Genomic DNA, 13605 nt, shown 5'->3' on the forward strand with positions numbered 1-13605 from the left:
TCCAAGAGATATAGAATATTCTGTTTCCCCTAAAATGTTAGATAATGTCCTGTGCTTTATAGGTTTCTTTTTTTCTTTTTTCTTTCTGTCTTACTTACTTATTTCAAATTTTGTGACTATATGTCTGTTGGGCTGTGAATTCAGTGCTGGGAAGGTAGTGGTGAATAAAATTAATCTGATGTGGTCCTCTTGTGAAGTTGAGAGTTGGGAGCTGTTTTTCCTCATGGCCTTAAATAAGGTTAAGGGGAAATTTTGAATAATGGAAATCATGTGAAAGCAAGTCTCTCTTCTTCTGGTTCTTGCTATGGCTACAAACAAGGGGCTGTGAGGCACGCAGGTGGCGTCATCTTCATCCTGCAGGTAAATGAAAGGAAGATAAGAAAGGTCCAGCGTGTACTTGCACATCTTGCGATGACTTGTGAGACGAGTGGAGCTAGAATTCAAGCCCAGGCCTTGTGATGTTGAATCTGTTCTGATCCCCACAGGACCTCTGACTCTATTGGAACATTTAAGGCTGCACCGTCCTAAAGAGGTAGCTAGAGGTTTCCTGGGGATTTGCTCTCTTGAGTCTGCTCGTCTTAAATTCTATATGAACAGCAGTAAGCTTATGTTGGGGTCATACCTATGGCCTCTTCAAAAACTTACTTTCCTTTTGACTGGAAAGTCAGTTACATAATGGGTCATTATTAAATGCCAGAGGCTTCTTAAAATGATAATCATAGGTCAGTAGCTCACACAGTTAGGGATGCAGAATACAGGATAATGGTTGACCTTGGACACACTATTATTTCTTCTAAGGCTCTCTTTTTTCATCGGCAAAATGAAAGTGATAGTAACTGCCACCTAGGCTTGGAGGTGAATGGGGAAGAAAAAAAGAATCCATGTGAAGCAGAATCTGGTCAATAGTGAGAAGCACTGAAATTATCACTTATTATCTTGGTGATGATGAGGACATTTTGTCCCTGGTCACTAGAGGCACATGGCATGCTGTGATCGTTGTGTCATTCCTACGGTCTCTAATGAAAATGCCATTTGTAGTCCACACATCTACCTGACAGACTGAACTAGAAAGTTAGCCATAGGTTAGTAGGTAGCATTAAAAATTTTTTTCTTTCCTTCCTTCCTTCCTTCCTTTTTTGTTTTTTGTTTTTTTGATTGACACAAAAGAGCAGCCGGTCTACTAAAACAAAGAAAAACCATCACTGGTATTTTTATTTCCAAACATTCCAGCAGCAGTGCCCTGTAAGCAATGACCTTTTCATTTAACTCTGTTTAGGGTTTGATGCCTATTTTACGTCCCGCACGCTTGAAAACAACAGAAGAAATGTATGGTTTGCTGAATACTGGGAGGAAAACTTCAACTGCAAGTTGACGATTAGTGGGTCAAAGAAAGAAGACACAGACCGCAAATGCACAGGTAATTTCATTCTCGTTGTCCTTCTCCTGTTACTCTGCGTGGCCAGCATTGAAATGTCTGCAGAGCTGACAGAAGGAAGCTTGGCTGGAGACAAATTGGAAAAGCAAATTGAATTTTACTGGATTGTTCAGAAAATGGAACAGGAGCCTAAGTCCTGCAGGACAAGGGGAGTACAGACAAGAATGTATTATTTTCTGCCTGTCCATCTAGCAGTAATTGACATTTTCATTGATTCCTTGAATTCAAAAGAGGTCACGTTGTCTTGAATGCTCTTGCTGATAAATATTAGTTCATGTTGAAGCCAGCAGGATGAAGTCATTTTCATGTGGACCAAAATCTCTGGCACATTCCGTATCAGCATCAGATTTAAGTATTACCAATGGACAATATATTTGTTGAAGGAAACAGAGTACTTGGGCTTCGAGTAATGAGCATTCTAAGGAGTTTTCATAGGGTCCCGGTTAATGAGTCACCTGCTATTTAAAATACACTTTAAGATACTTCACTGCCTGTGTAACCTTGCATAAGTATTCTGAATAAAAAACACTAGTGTGTATGCCATGTGTGTATATATGTGTGTGTGTGTGTATGTGTTCGTGAGTATGTATGTCTTATATATTTTTATATATGCAGTAATCAGAAGGCAAAATCACACTTATTCATTGATTTATTCACACATATTTACTGAGTGACTCTTTTCTGCTAAACACTGTGCTAGGCACCACTGATCTGATGGTGAGCAGACCAGATAAGGACCCTGCTGTCGTGCTGCTTAGAGTGTAGTGGGAGAAAAATCAACATTATTCTAGTGACCTTTCTATGAATACATAATTATAAGCTACAATGCACGTTCTGAGGGCTGTAAGGGCCTATAATCAAGGGACTTCACTCCTACTGAAGCAGAAGCCATCTCCAAAGACAAGCAGACATTGTCTGGTTAGGGATGGGGAAGAACAGATGGGAGAACTTCTGGTAGAGGGATAGCATACTCAGGGCTTGTAGCAGGAAAAATTATGGTACCTCTGAGGATGTGAAAATCAAAAACATGAAGTACAGAGACTAGGATAAATGTGTGAGCTCAGGATGCAAATATAGAGATCCGGGCAAAGAATACACCATGATGGGATGTATGTGAATTTGGTCTTTATCCTGTAGGTACTAGAAATTGTGCAAGGTGTCATACAAGGGTGTACGATGTTGTACCGTCATATCACCTGGCCCTCTATTAAATGGCATTCCCCAGCTTTATACCTCAGCCTTCAACATTTGCAATGATGACCTTGAGGTACCACGAAAACCTAAAATGTTTTCAGTACAATCAAGAAAGCACACTTGCATTGGATATACTCATGTGTGCTTTGTCTTTGCAATGAAGGTCTTCAAATATCAGTCATCCAGACATTGTAGATTCAACCATTCAGTAAACATCTATTAGTGAAAAATAATGTGTGTAAAGCATGTTACTAAAAATGTCATGAATGTGAGGTTGCTTTCCCTTAGACCTTTTCCTTGAGTTTTTTGTGAAGAAGGGAAGATGAGATATAAACAAAGACATGAATAAAAATAATGATGCAAAATCAATACGATGCGTAATTGGGGGTATAACTCAGTTAACTAGAATATCGGATTAACCACATTCTCTGGACCCTACTATATAACAATAGTGTTTTCAGTAATATGATCCTTGCAGTGTTGGAGGAAAAAGAAAACAATTAATTCAATGTTGACTAGACCTAGGTGACTCAAAGCTTTCAAGTGGAAACTGAAAAATTTGTTTGACATCTGGATAATTTGTTTCTATGACAGGGGACATCCGAATGTACTAGAAGTCTCTAAATGATTGATGACAGTTTTTTGGCTCTTTCTGACATTCGGTGTTTTGTAGCGTCTGGAAGGTGGAATGAATTGTCTGGTGGCCATTAGGATTGTTCGGTCTAAGGCCAGTCTCCTGTCTTTTCATGTACTCTAACCAGACTGTTTTACCTGTAGTCACATTTTAGTGCTGATCATGGAGAATTTGGGTTTACAAAACCATAGAAGCTCCTTGTCAAAGCCTTACCTTTCAAAAATGGAAACGGAAGTGTTTGTGTTTTCATATCATGTTTCCTCCATGTGAAAAGTCTGTGCTCACAGGTCCTAAATTATCTGTGGCCCCAAATTATGTAAATGTCTCCTCCCCCCTTTTCCTTCCTGACCACTTCCATTGTGGTAAGAGGTGCCCTGCTGAGTGGAGGCAAGTACTGTTACTATCATTGTGTCTCTTGTTCTTCCTGGTATTGGATGTAAGTCGGTAGGCGATCTGTTTTTCTTTCTTGTTCTTTTTCCAAATTGCACTAAATTTGTTTTGGCTTTGGAAACATTCCCAAGATGCTATTCTAATAATCTTGACATTAGGCATAACCTCAACTTGGAAGTAGAAAAATGGGAGAGATTTGCTGAGATTTACTGAACTATAGGGAACTATACCAATTGAATTGTATCGGTAAGATTTCTTGGGTTGAGAAGTTACGTTTTAATGAAGGAAAAGAATTACTGGGAGAGGAAAGGCATTGATGGACTTAAAGATGTGGGTGATATAAGGGAAAGCTGCCTTGGTAACCAGATTTTGAAACATTAAAAGAATGGGCACATTGGGAGAAGCAACAGATGAGGAGCGAGTAGAATGGCATTGCAGACAGGTGGTTGGCAGATGTTTTGATCTGAGGACTGCAGAAGACAGCCCACATCACAGATCTCTCTCTGACTCGTCTCTGCTAAAGAATAAGAAAGTCTGAAATATTTATTCCTAGGATTCGGACACAAGCTAAAATGCAAACTTTTGTTTTCTGGATGTATAACCTTGTCAGTCATTATGAGCTATTATGTATTCGCTCCAAGTTGACTGTCACTGAATCAGTCATCTGGTCCAACAGCTTTTGAAGATGAGGTGTAGGACCCTTAGCTATTTGGAGAGAGCAGATTCCCAGGGTCAGGGGAAAATAGTAAGTTCTAAAAGCCCAAGATGGTTAAAAAAAAGTCATTAAAGGGAGAATAATTGTTGAAAAATAAATATTCAACATGAAGTAAACTTTTACAGTTTATCATGGGGCTACATGTGCATGGATTCTTAGAGAAACTTCCTGAACAACCATGTAATCCTTATTGTATAAATTATCCATATGCATTAAAAAATCTCCTTCAAACAAGGAAAGCTACCACATTCTTCAATGTTTTAAGAACATCCCAACTTTCCTTGATACCCACTTCCAAGATCTCAACCTTGAGAGCTAGACATTCTTAATCCCACCTTCTCTAATGCTTACCTAAGTTTCATTGATGGAGATTGACTTGTCAGGGACCCATTCTGCTCATGGTTTATCTTGGCTGCTATACCCCAAGGGGACATGCAGTTGAGCAAGTTTATTGGTGGTTTAAGCTTTGACAGAAAAAAAGGCAAATTCTATTTGACAGGTACTAATGCCATTCATGGCATTTTCTCGTGAAGATAGTGGGAGCTACACACAGTCAAGTGAGCCTTTTTCATAGTTTACTGTAGATTATTTGTTGCTTATGGGGAGAAAGATCGGATGTGATTTTTTTTTTTTTAGGTTGTCTTTATGCTTCCCCGCCTGCCCTGCTGGGTAAGTGGGTTCACCCTTAACTCTTACTAGTATGTCACTGACAAGACCAGTTTAGAATAGGATTCTTCGGGAATAATGGCTTTGTGGGGGTACCAAGGTCAAGGGGAGAATGAAAACATACAGATGAAGTGATGTCTCTGAAAAAGAGATTAAGTCCCTCTTGGAGTCAGGAAAATCAGTCTACCAAAGTGGATAAGCAACCAGAGGTTTTGGCAGGAAAGAGGCCTCAGCTAGGGCTATCCCTGAAGATCCCTGTGAAAGATGGAAAGAATTACTTAACCTCTCTAAGCTTTTCCTCATCTTGGAAATGGGAGTAATGAAACTTCAGTTACATCCAAAGCTGTTGTGGGGATTAAATTAGATGGCTTGGGTAGAGGACCTAAAATGACACCAGCACACAGCAACGGCTCAGGCACGTACTTGTCCTCTCTTCTGGTCTGAACGCTGTTACCCGTGCGGGTTTTATGAAGATCCTATTGCCTGCTGTCAGTTCTATGGAAAATCAGGGTGTATATCAAAGTCTAACAGGTAAACCAAGCCAGAGATTTGAATGAGCACATAAGTAGAGACAGGAACTTTTCAGTGGGGTGCACATTACACAGCAATGTACTAAAATATCAGAAAGTTTATCAACAAGCAGTGTGCAGCTTGAGGCTATGAATGGAGTGAAGTTCAAGGTTTAGGGAATTTCAGTGCCATAACAAAGAGTGTGTCCAAGTTATTATTGGACTGTGGACCTGCTGAACACCTCATGTTGCAGCTTGTGTACCATTTTGTCCCTGACCCCTGTGTGGTTACTGGCACCCCCAAGGTCCTTGTTCCCAAACCCATTCTTCCAACTTAGAATAAGGCTCTGAGAATCTGAATGTGCTTGCCTATGGCAGTGCATAAAACTTGTCACTCTGTCATATCGCATGGCTTAACACAGAACATTTGTCTAACTAATATCACTGACCTGCCGAATGCCACTTTGTGAATACTGTTTTCATCAGAATTAGCCCTTTGCTGAAAAGAAGGAACTCAGCATTTAGAAATCCATTATCCCATGAAGGGTCAATTTGACTTTCAGAGATTTGTTTTCCTTGTTAGGTGATAGAGAATGAATAAATGGGTGACATGGTTTTTGCTCTTTTTTTTTTTTTTGTAGAAGTCATTGTATTTCATCACTAGTGCTTTTAAGTCACACAGTGAACATCCGATTTTGATTTCAGCCCCCAGTCAATCAATATTTTCTACGGAAAGATCCCAGGGGCCAAAGAACATACTCTGGTAATGTCCAGATTTTGGAACGTCAGTATCCTTAAGCTGTATGGGTTTTTTTTTTTTGTTTTTTTATGTTTTTTACACATCACTTGTCAAAGCCATTAGTTTAAGCAAAGATCACTCTCTTGGGGTGACCAAAAAAAAACCTGTTAAGAAATGCTGTTTGTGAATGAAGGGTATATTTCTCAAGTCTTTCATTCTCACCTAGGACCCAGGCCCATGCGAACCTGTATGTTAATAAACTATCAGTGCAAAGGAACTGAACTTAAGTAAGTCAAGTTCTTTGAGAGTATCTGTGCAGAAGGAATTTGACTGTATCATTAGTTTTCCCTGCCATTTTATTCTAGTCTGAATTGACCTTTAGTTGTCACAGATGCTGTGTTGTGACACCTGATTTATTCCTCATGATTAAGGAATCCACATCAAAACATTGCAGACAAATAACATCTCACCCTTTGTGGCTCTAAGACATTTTGAAGCCATTTTGATGAGAAGCAGTGTAAAATGCCTTTTTACACCTTTGTGCTTTCTTAACCAGAGGTTCGGTGGAGAAGAATTATGACTTAATCTGCGTGGGACATCCATTATGGGATTGTGCATCAATATGGTTCTTTGTTAAATTTTTGATTCTCTTCCTCATCTCTAGACTTCAGAATCTTGGTTGATGTTTCTCTTGCTGTCATCACCCTTAAGCCTTCCCCTACCTCCCTGAACAATGACTGATTTCTGTCTGTGTGGAAACTAGAAATATGTGAGCCAGATTATTAGAATTTTTATTTGCTAGGTCATTCAGCCATTGAAAAATGAATGTTAAATAAGCATGCAATATCTCAGAATCATCTCAGAAAGGCTAAGGTAGGTAAGTCTGTGGATCTAGTCCAGCATTTTATAGCAACTCTTTGGGTGAATTTCCTAATAGGATTTAGCTGGATAAAATGCTAATTAATATGATATTCCCCAGATTAAAATTATCTGAATGTCACATCTGAAGTTGTCACTGTCCTTGGAAAATTTCTTTTAATTACTTTTCAGAGTAGAGGTATTGAATAAAAATCTCATGTCCGTAAAGGATGATTATGGATATGACCTTGGGTTCTCATATATAATAGACCAAAAAAAAAAGACTTTAGTGTAATAATGTACTATATTAAATGCCATGCTAATTCTATGTCTTTGCTTTTCATCTACTTAGATGTGAAAATTGATCTTTTATTATTTTAAAACCCATCAGGTTCTCTTTTTAAAGGAATTGAAGAAAAATCTAAAAACACAGCCTCTTTTCGATGGGTGGCGTATCCAGTAGGTCAGTTATTCCACTGGATAAATTTGAGGGAAGAAAGGCAAAATGACAACAAGTCTTGATTCTGAGAGTGGTGATGAGTGTAGCCTTTCGTACAGTTTATCTGTTACAGGAAGTACAACTCTCAGGTCACCAAACCAGCAGTGCCAAAAATAGGACTTTTAATTGTTTTCTATAACTTTGTTTTTGAGACTCCTTTCCAGTGGTTTGTAGAAATTTAATCCGTCTTTTCAGAGTTCCTCATTCCACCTGGTCACTGTGATTGAACTTCAGTGACACAGGGCTTTGTCAAGACCAGGGCACTAGAGTTAGTTGTGAGGTTCCTTTGCTGTGGGTTTGGCATCTATTCGTTACTTCTTCCTGTCCAGGAATCCATCTCCGGGAACGCAGTACCTGACCTGTGCCATCCCTTAGTAGTGGCAGTGTGAGGGTGCCCCCAGCATGGGTTCCTGGTCCTGGCCCCAGGGCTCCCCCGGCTCAGCTCTGATCCTGACGCCCTCCACAGTGTCCTGAGATTGCGCTGGGGAGGCGGTAGAGCCCAGGACCCTTTCCATGGACACACGCCGCACTTCACTTGCAGGCTTCCCCTCTGTTTGCATATCTTCTGTTCCTGAACATCTTTATTAGAGGTGGGAGGAGGAGATTAACTTAAGTTTATTCATATCTTTCCAATTATTTTGTGTATGGTATATGTTGTATGTCCTGAATCCTTCAGGACTCCAATTTCTAAAGCTCAGAGCCTGGCATTGATCGCATGATACTGACTTTTAAACTTCAAAAGTCAATCTTTTTTTTTCCCTGGTACCCTGTATCCTCTTATAAGCTTCTGAAAAGCAATGTATAAGAGCTCTGGGGCTGCCAATAAAATCTGAATATGTAAGAGTATTGCCACTCAGCACTACGTTCATACAACCAAAGTAGAGGGGTCGTGGGTGGCAGGCCAGATCATTGTCTCCACTAAGCAGTGCACCCAGAGCTCTAAACTCATAAAGCTCGTTTTCCCAAGGTAGAGGCTGGCCGTCTGCAGCCTTCTCAAAACGATGTTTGTAGGTTGCCCCTGCAGACAAGAAATTCTTTCTGCCACCAACCCTGCAAAGCATAAAAAGAGTTCTCCACCACACGTCACTTTACCTCACGCCACGTCCCCCCACATCCCCCTTGCCACATAGCCCACCGAGGTGTCGGCAGGATCCGTGTTGAATTCTGCACAGTCAAGCCAGGCAGTGGAGCACCAAGTTGAAAGCCTAGGGCTAGCCAGGCAAAACCATTTCCGTAAGTGTTAGAAGGCATAATTATTTGAGCCGTGTGTCATATTTTTCTCATTAGCTCCAGTAGGCAATGGCTTTAAAAACTGAAGTTACGGCCTTTCCATATTCTGTAAAGTCTGCCAGGCTACGCAGTTAATGAGAAGGAATTCCCGAACGCGGGGAATTAATGCACAGGCATCTGCTCGGCAATGGTTCTTGTAAACAAAGTGCCTCTTATAAGCAATGTGAGAATTATAAATGGGATGTTTAGCATCATTTTAGGAGGTACAAGTATCATCAAGCAAGTTAGAATGGAATATAGCTCTCCTTGCGAAGCACTTCTAGTAATACAAAGTTGTTTTTTTTTTTTCTTCCCTTTTTACCTCTTCCAAAGAGACATACGGCTACTAAAAGCATTTTAGGTTTTTACAGTGTGTGCAGCGTCATATTCATTTTTCTAGAGAATAAAACTGTGCTTACAAAATAAATATCTACCATATACGTAAACCCCAATAAACTCTCCAGAGACTCTTCTAACTTTGTCTTACTGTTTCCATTAGCAGTAGGTCCGATCTGTGCCGGACGTGTGGGGAGACCTCCCTTCCCCATGTCCTCATACTTAGAATCTGTTTGCCTCCCCGGGCACATATAGCTCTGTGCTGACTTGAAGCACAGCCTCTCTGATGTAGAGACATAGCAGTCCAGCTGCCTTCTGAAATCACACTGACTCATGGAAACAGTTAAGACTCGAAGAATTACATTGTCCCAGTGTAAACCACAGCTCCCTCCCTTACTGTGTTGCCGTGGGCAAGTCACTGAAACATTCTCAACCCTTGTTTCCTGTTAGAAATAAGCTGTTAGAAAAGGGATAACTATGACCACGACGGCATGGGGTCACTCACAAAGATTCAACAGAACAGTGCCCGATGGGAATAGTTTGTGTGCAGTGGGTTTATGTGCACCGTCGTGGTGAGTGACGTGGTGGTGGTGGTGACTGCAGTTACCTTTGGCTCTGTTAAAAAACAAAACAAAACCTCCTCCTTGACTCCAGTTGCCTGTCCTCTTTTATTTTCATACTCAGCCTTGTTCTTCCTCTTCCTTGAACATCCTTGGGCAGATCTAGTGCTATGCATGGATGAATATTCTTTTATGTGTTAATTTCATCCAATGTGATGCCCCTATCAGCCTGGTGAAATAAACAAAATGTGTATCACCCGCCCCCCCTCTATAGATTAAAACAAAACTGAACTTTGGAGAGATTCTGTGACTTATTGGAGAGCATAGTTGCTAAATAAGTAAAATCTCAATAACTCAGGGCACGCAACCATTGTCTCACGTGTTCTGCCCCTCGTTTGTTCATTTGACAGGTATGTGTGGAGCCCCTGCCCGGGGCCAGCCACCGTGCTAGAATGAGGACACAGATTCTCCTTTCAGGGAGCTTCTATTCCAGCACAGGAGGTAGGCAGAAAACCAAAAGCAGGTCAATAAAATAATTCCAGGTTCTGATCGGTACTGTGAAAGAAACAAGTAAGAGGCCAAACGAGAAAACAACACTCAAGAGTTGTTCTGGGAAAAGATAGTTGGCAGAAATCATCAGCACAGCCTGACTGTCGGGGAGGGGTTATTATTCCCCGTTACGCAGATGAGGGAATCGTGGCTCAGAGGGAGCAACCAAATGATAAATGCGGCCGATTTCTCTCCATGCTCTTTTCTCCTCTGATGCCTCGTTGCCATCCTAGACTCTTAGAGAACTGAACATGAGTAGGCACTTTCTCATCTGGGGGTAACTTTATGGTTTTGTTTTTAGGCAATTTCCTCACTTGGTGACACCCAGCCCCATAAGGGCTCTTTTGCAGAACATTTTTGCTAATGGTCCCAGATTGATCCCTTTGGTCCTCACTTCAAAATTGCTGCAGTGGAGAAAGCAAGTTGACCTCATTTCTTTTCTCCTCTCCTGATCTCAAAATAAGGCCACAGTTTCCAGTTTCTGCTCAAACTTTGTTCTGTTGATGCAAAGCTAGTTGCTCGTACAAAGGAAAAAGACATGGATTCACATGCCTTGTCTCATAGGCAGCATAATTATCCAACAGGGAGTTGCAGCCACGACTATAAAATTCTTTGACTGTACCTCATCCCCCTGGGACTCCCTGTCCTTTTAGGGTGGGGACAAACTGGCCTACAGCCTTATCAAAACAGACGGTAGAGACTGAAATAGTGAGAAACCAGATGAAGTACAAAATAATACCTTTAAGGAGAAACATACCAATATTGGAATAGCAGTTACAAATTGAACTCCCAGAGTAGTCCTCTGCTCTGGCAGAAGTGGGCAATTTGCTGTGAATGGAAAGGTTGAATTACAAGATGGTATTGCTTTTTCATTTGAGAAAAATGCGACTGTCATGAGCAAGTTTCAGGCAAGTTTGTAACAAATGGCTACGTTTTAGAATTAAATTTTTGAAAACCACAAAAAAAAAAAATAAAACTATGCCAAGAGCCAAGCAGAAACAGTTCTCCTTATGTGGATACAAGTGTACAAAAATCATTAGGACAAATAGTTATTGGGCTTCAAATGTCTAACAGCCTGGCTGTTAACATGATTATATAAATCATGCCTCCAGCATGGGCTGTATTTCAACAGATTCCCTCTTTCCTTGGACAAGTTTTGAGACTGCAGAAGGGTTACTGAATTTCGAGAAATGCTCAAAACCTAAATTGGTGCTATTTTTATGTGCAGAACTAACCCCCGCTATTTAAGACATCAGTGTCCATGCATTGCTCATAGTAAGAAGGCTAAAACTCTCAGCATGGAGTCTAGGGCCCCCTGTGGCAGGGCCCCATCTCATACTTCTGTAACTCTGACCTTCCTTTAGTTCTGTAAAGTCTTCTGCACTCTTGCTGCCACAGGGCCTTTGTATATGCTGTTCCATCTACCTGGCATGGACTTTCCTCAAAGGTTTGATTAGTTAACACATCTCTGACTATCACCTCTTTCAGAAAGCCCCTAGTGATGCTCTGACCATGATCAAGTCAGGTTCTTGGCTGTCCCATTTCTCCACTTCCTTTCCTTCTGAGCTGCACTTGCGTCTGTTTGTGATGGTGTCCTTGTTAGTGTGAGTCCATGGTGCGTGTCTCTCCTGTACTCAGCTGCAAGCTCAGCGAAACCAGGAACTCACTCTTCTGTTAGGCCTTTCTCCATCCCTCCAGCCCTAGCTCAGTTCAGGCATAAAGTAGAAGTTTAAGAAGTAGTTGTTGAGGAATTAATTTTACTCCCCATGCTTAAAACAAAAATCTGTGCAAAACCTGGCAATGCAATCAATCGTATTGGGAGAGGAGGGGCAGGTGGTACATGTCTGTTTTCCTTAAGGTGCCCAGTTTGCTGTACTTGCAAGTGCTGAAGCGGAATCTCTCATTTGGAGACTCTGCCTGGGCAAATGGATTGAATCAGGGGCTTTGTAGGATTTATGGGCTGCATGTGTTAAATGTTTCATAAGTCCATTATGTAGGTTTTCTTTACAAGACACTGAAGTGGAATAGCAAGATCTACATTTATTTGAGTTGACAGGTGCTCCATTTTAAGGAAAAATGTGAAAACCCCCAAATCTAATAAATTATAATATATAAGCCATTCCTACCTCAAAAAAAAAAAACGAGAAAAAATCACAGGAACAGTACTAAGGAATGCATTAACCTCCCAGCCTTGAGCACACCCCTCCCTCTACTGATCATTGTTATTCTCATAACTGAAGAATTGCTGCATTTTTCATGCTATGAGAGAGAAATCAGATGCAGGGCTAAAACCATAATAATAAAAATAATAAAGTAGCCAATGCTTATTAGGTACTTACTTGAATGACAATCTCTCATCCTGCAAAAAAGTAGGTGAATGCAAATCTAAATGAACAAAAACTTGAGCTTTTTGCAGGTTTTCCACTTAAGATTTTAATTTTGAGATTCTTTTTAAAAAGAATTATAATAATTAATATTTATTGAGTGATTGCCATGGGCCAGCTACTGGCTGAAGCCCTTAGGTGGGTGATAATTCTCGAAGTGGGAATTACATTTTTATCCTCAGTTTTTAGTTGAGGAAGATGAAATACATCTTAACTCTTTTAATCCTCATAACAACCCTCTGAAATAGCTGGGGGTTTTTCCCCCCACTGTTTTATGAACAAAAAGGTGGAAACACATGAAGGTCTAGCGCCTTGCCCAAGCTTGTGTGGCAGGAAGTGACAGCCGAGGCTTAGGGAGGTCAGGTCCATCTCGTGCTCATGGTCACTTGCTGAGAAAGAATCAAAATCCAGGTCTGGCCAGCTTCAAAGTCCTTTGTCACTATTTGTTTCTTCTGTCCTGAGCCACCCTCCTGGGTTTAGACAGCTCATAGAGGATGTGGTGTACATAACGCCAAGACATTCAGGATCCTGGACCAGCCGCTGCTATGGCACCTGAGATCACGAATGAAGTGATGTGTGTGCCCTCAGGCTTCTGTTTTCTGGGATGTCTGTCCTAAACTTGGGTGTCTGAGAGGAGCTCTGTGTTGTAGGCTTGTCTGCTGTTGAGTTGACTGACCAAAGGAGGGTATGTCTGTCTGCCTTTAAATCATTGAGTTGCTTTTCTGCCCATGATCAGCAAAGAATATGACCAAAAGAAAAGCAATTATCCTTAAAAGAGGGGTATCACTTCTATGATGGTGAAAGACTGCAACGTAATAAACCCAGGCATGTGTTCCACTCAGACCTTACTTCCTTTCTCTGGGGTAGA

General features: G+C 41.0%; 1 protein-coding gene across 5 annotated transcripts in view; it reads left to right on the plus strand.

The window, feature by feature from the left end:
* The window catches only part of GRM7 (glutamate metabotropic receptor 7), an 893798-nt gene that overhangs the window by 597251 nt on the left and 282942 nt on the right, over positions 1–13605 (plus strand). For all 5 annotated transcript variants that reach the window (XR_012060766.1, XR_012060764.1, XR_012060765.1 and 2 more), the window contains exon 5: positions 1277–1417. Coding sequence is in view for 2 of the 5 variants with exons in the window: in XM_006206843.4 (XP_006206905.1) it covers positions 1277–1417 (141 nt within the window). In the remaining 3 variants the exon portion in view is untranslated. The remainder of the gene's footprint in view (positions 1–1276; positions 1418–13605) is intronic.

This window comes from Vicugna pacos, chromosome 17, assembly GCF_048564905.1.
Source record: "Vicugna pacos chromosome 17, VicPac4, whole genome shotgun sequence".
NCBI lineage: Eukaryota > Metazoa > Chordata > Mammalia > Artiodactyla > Camelidae > Vicugna > Vicugna pacos.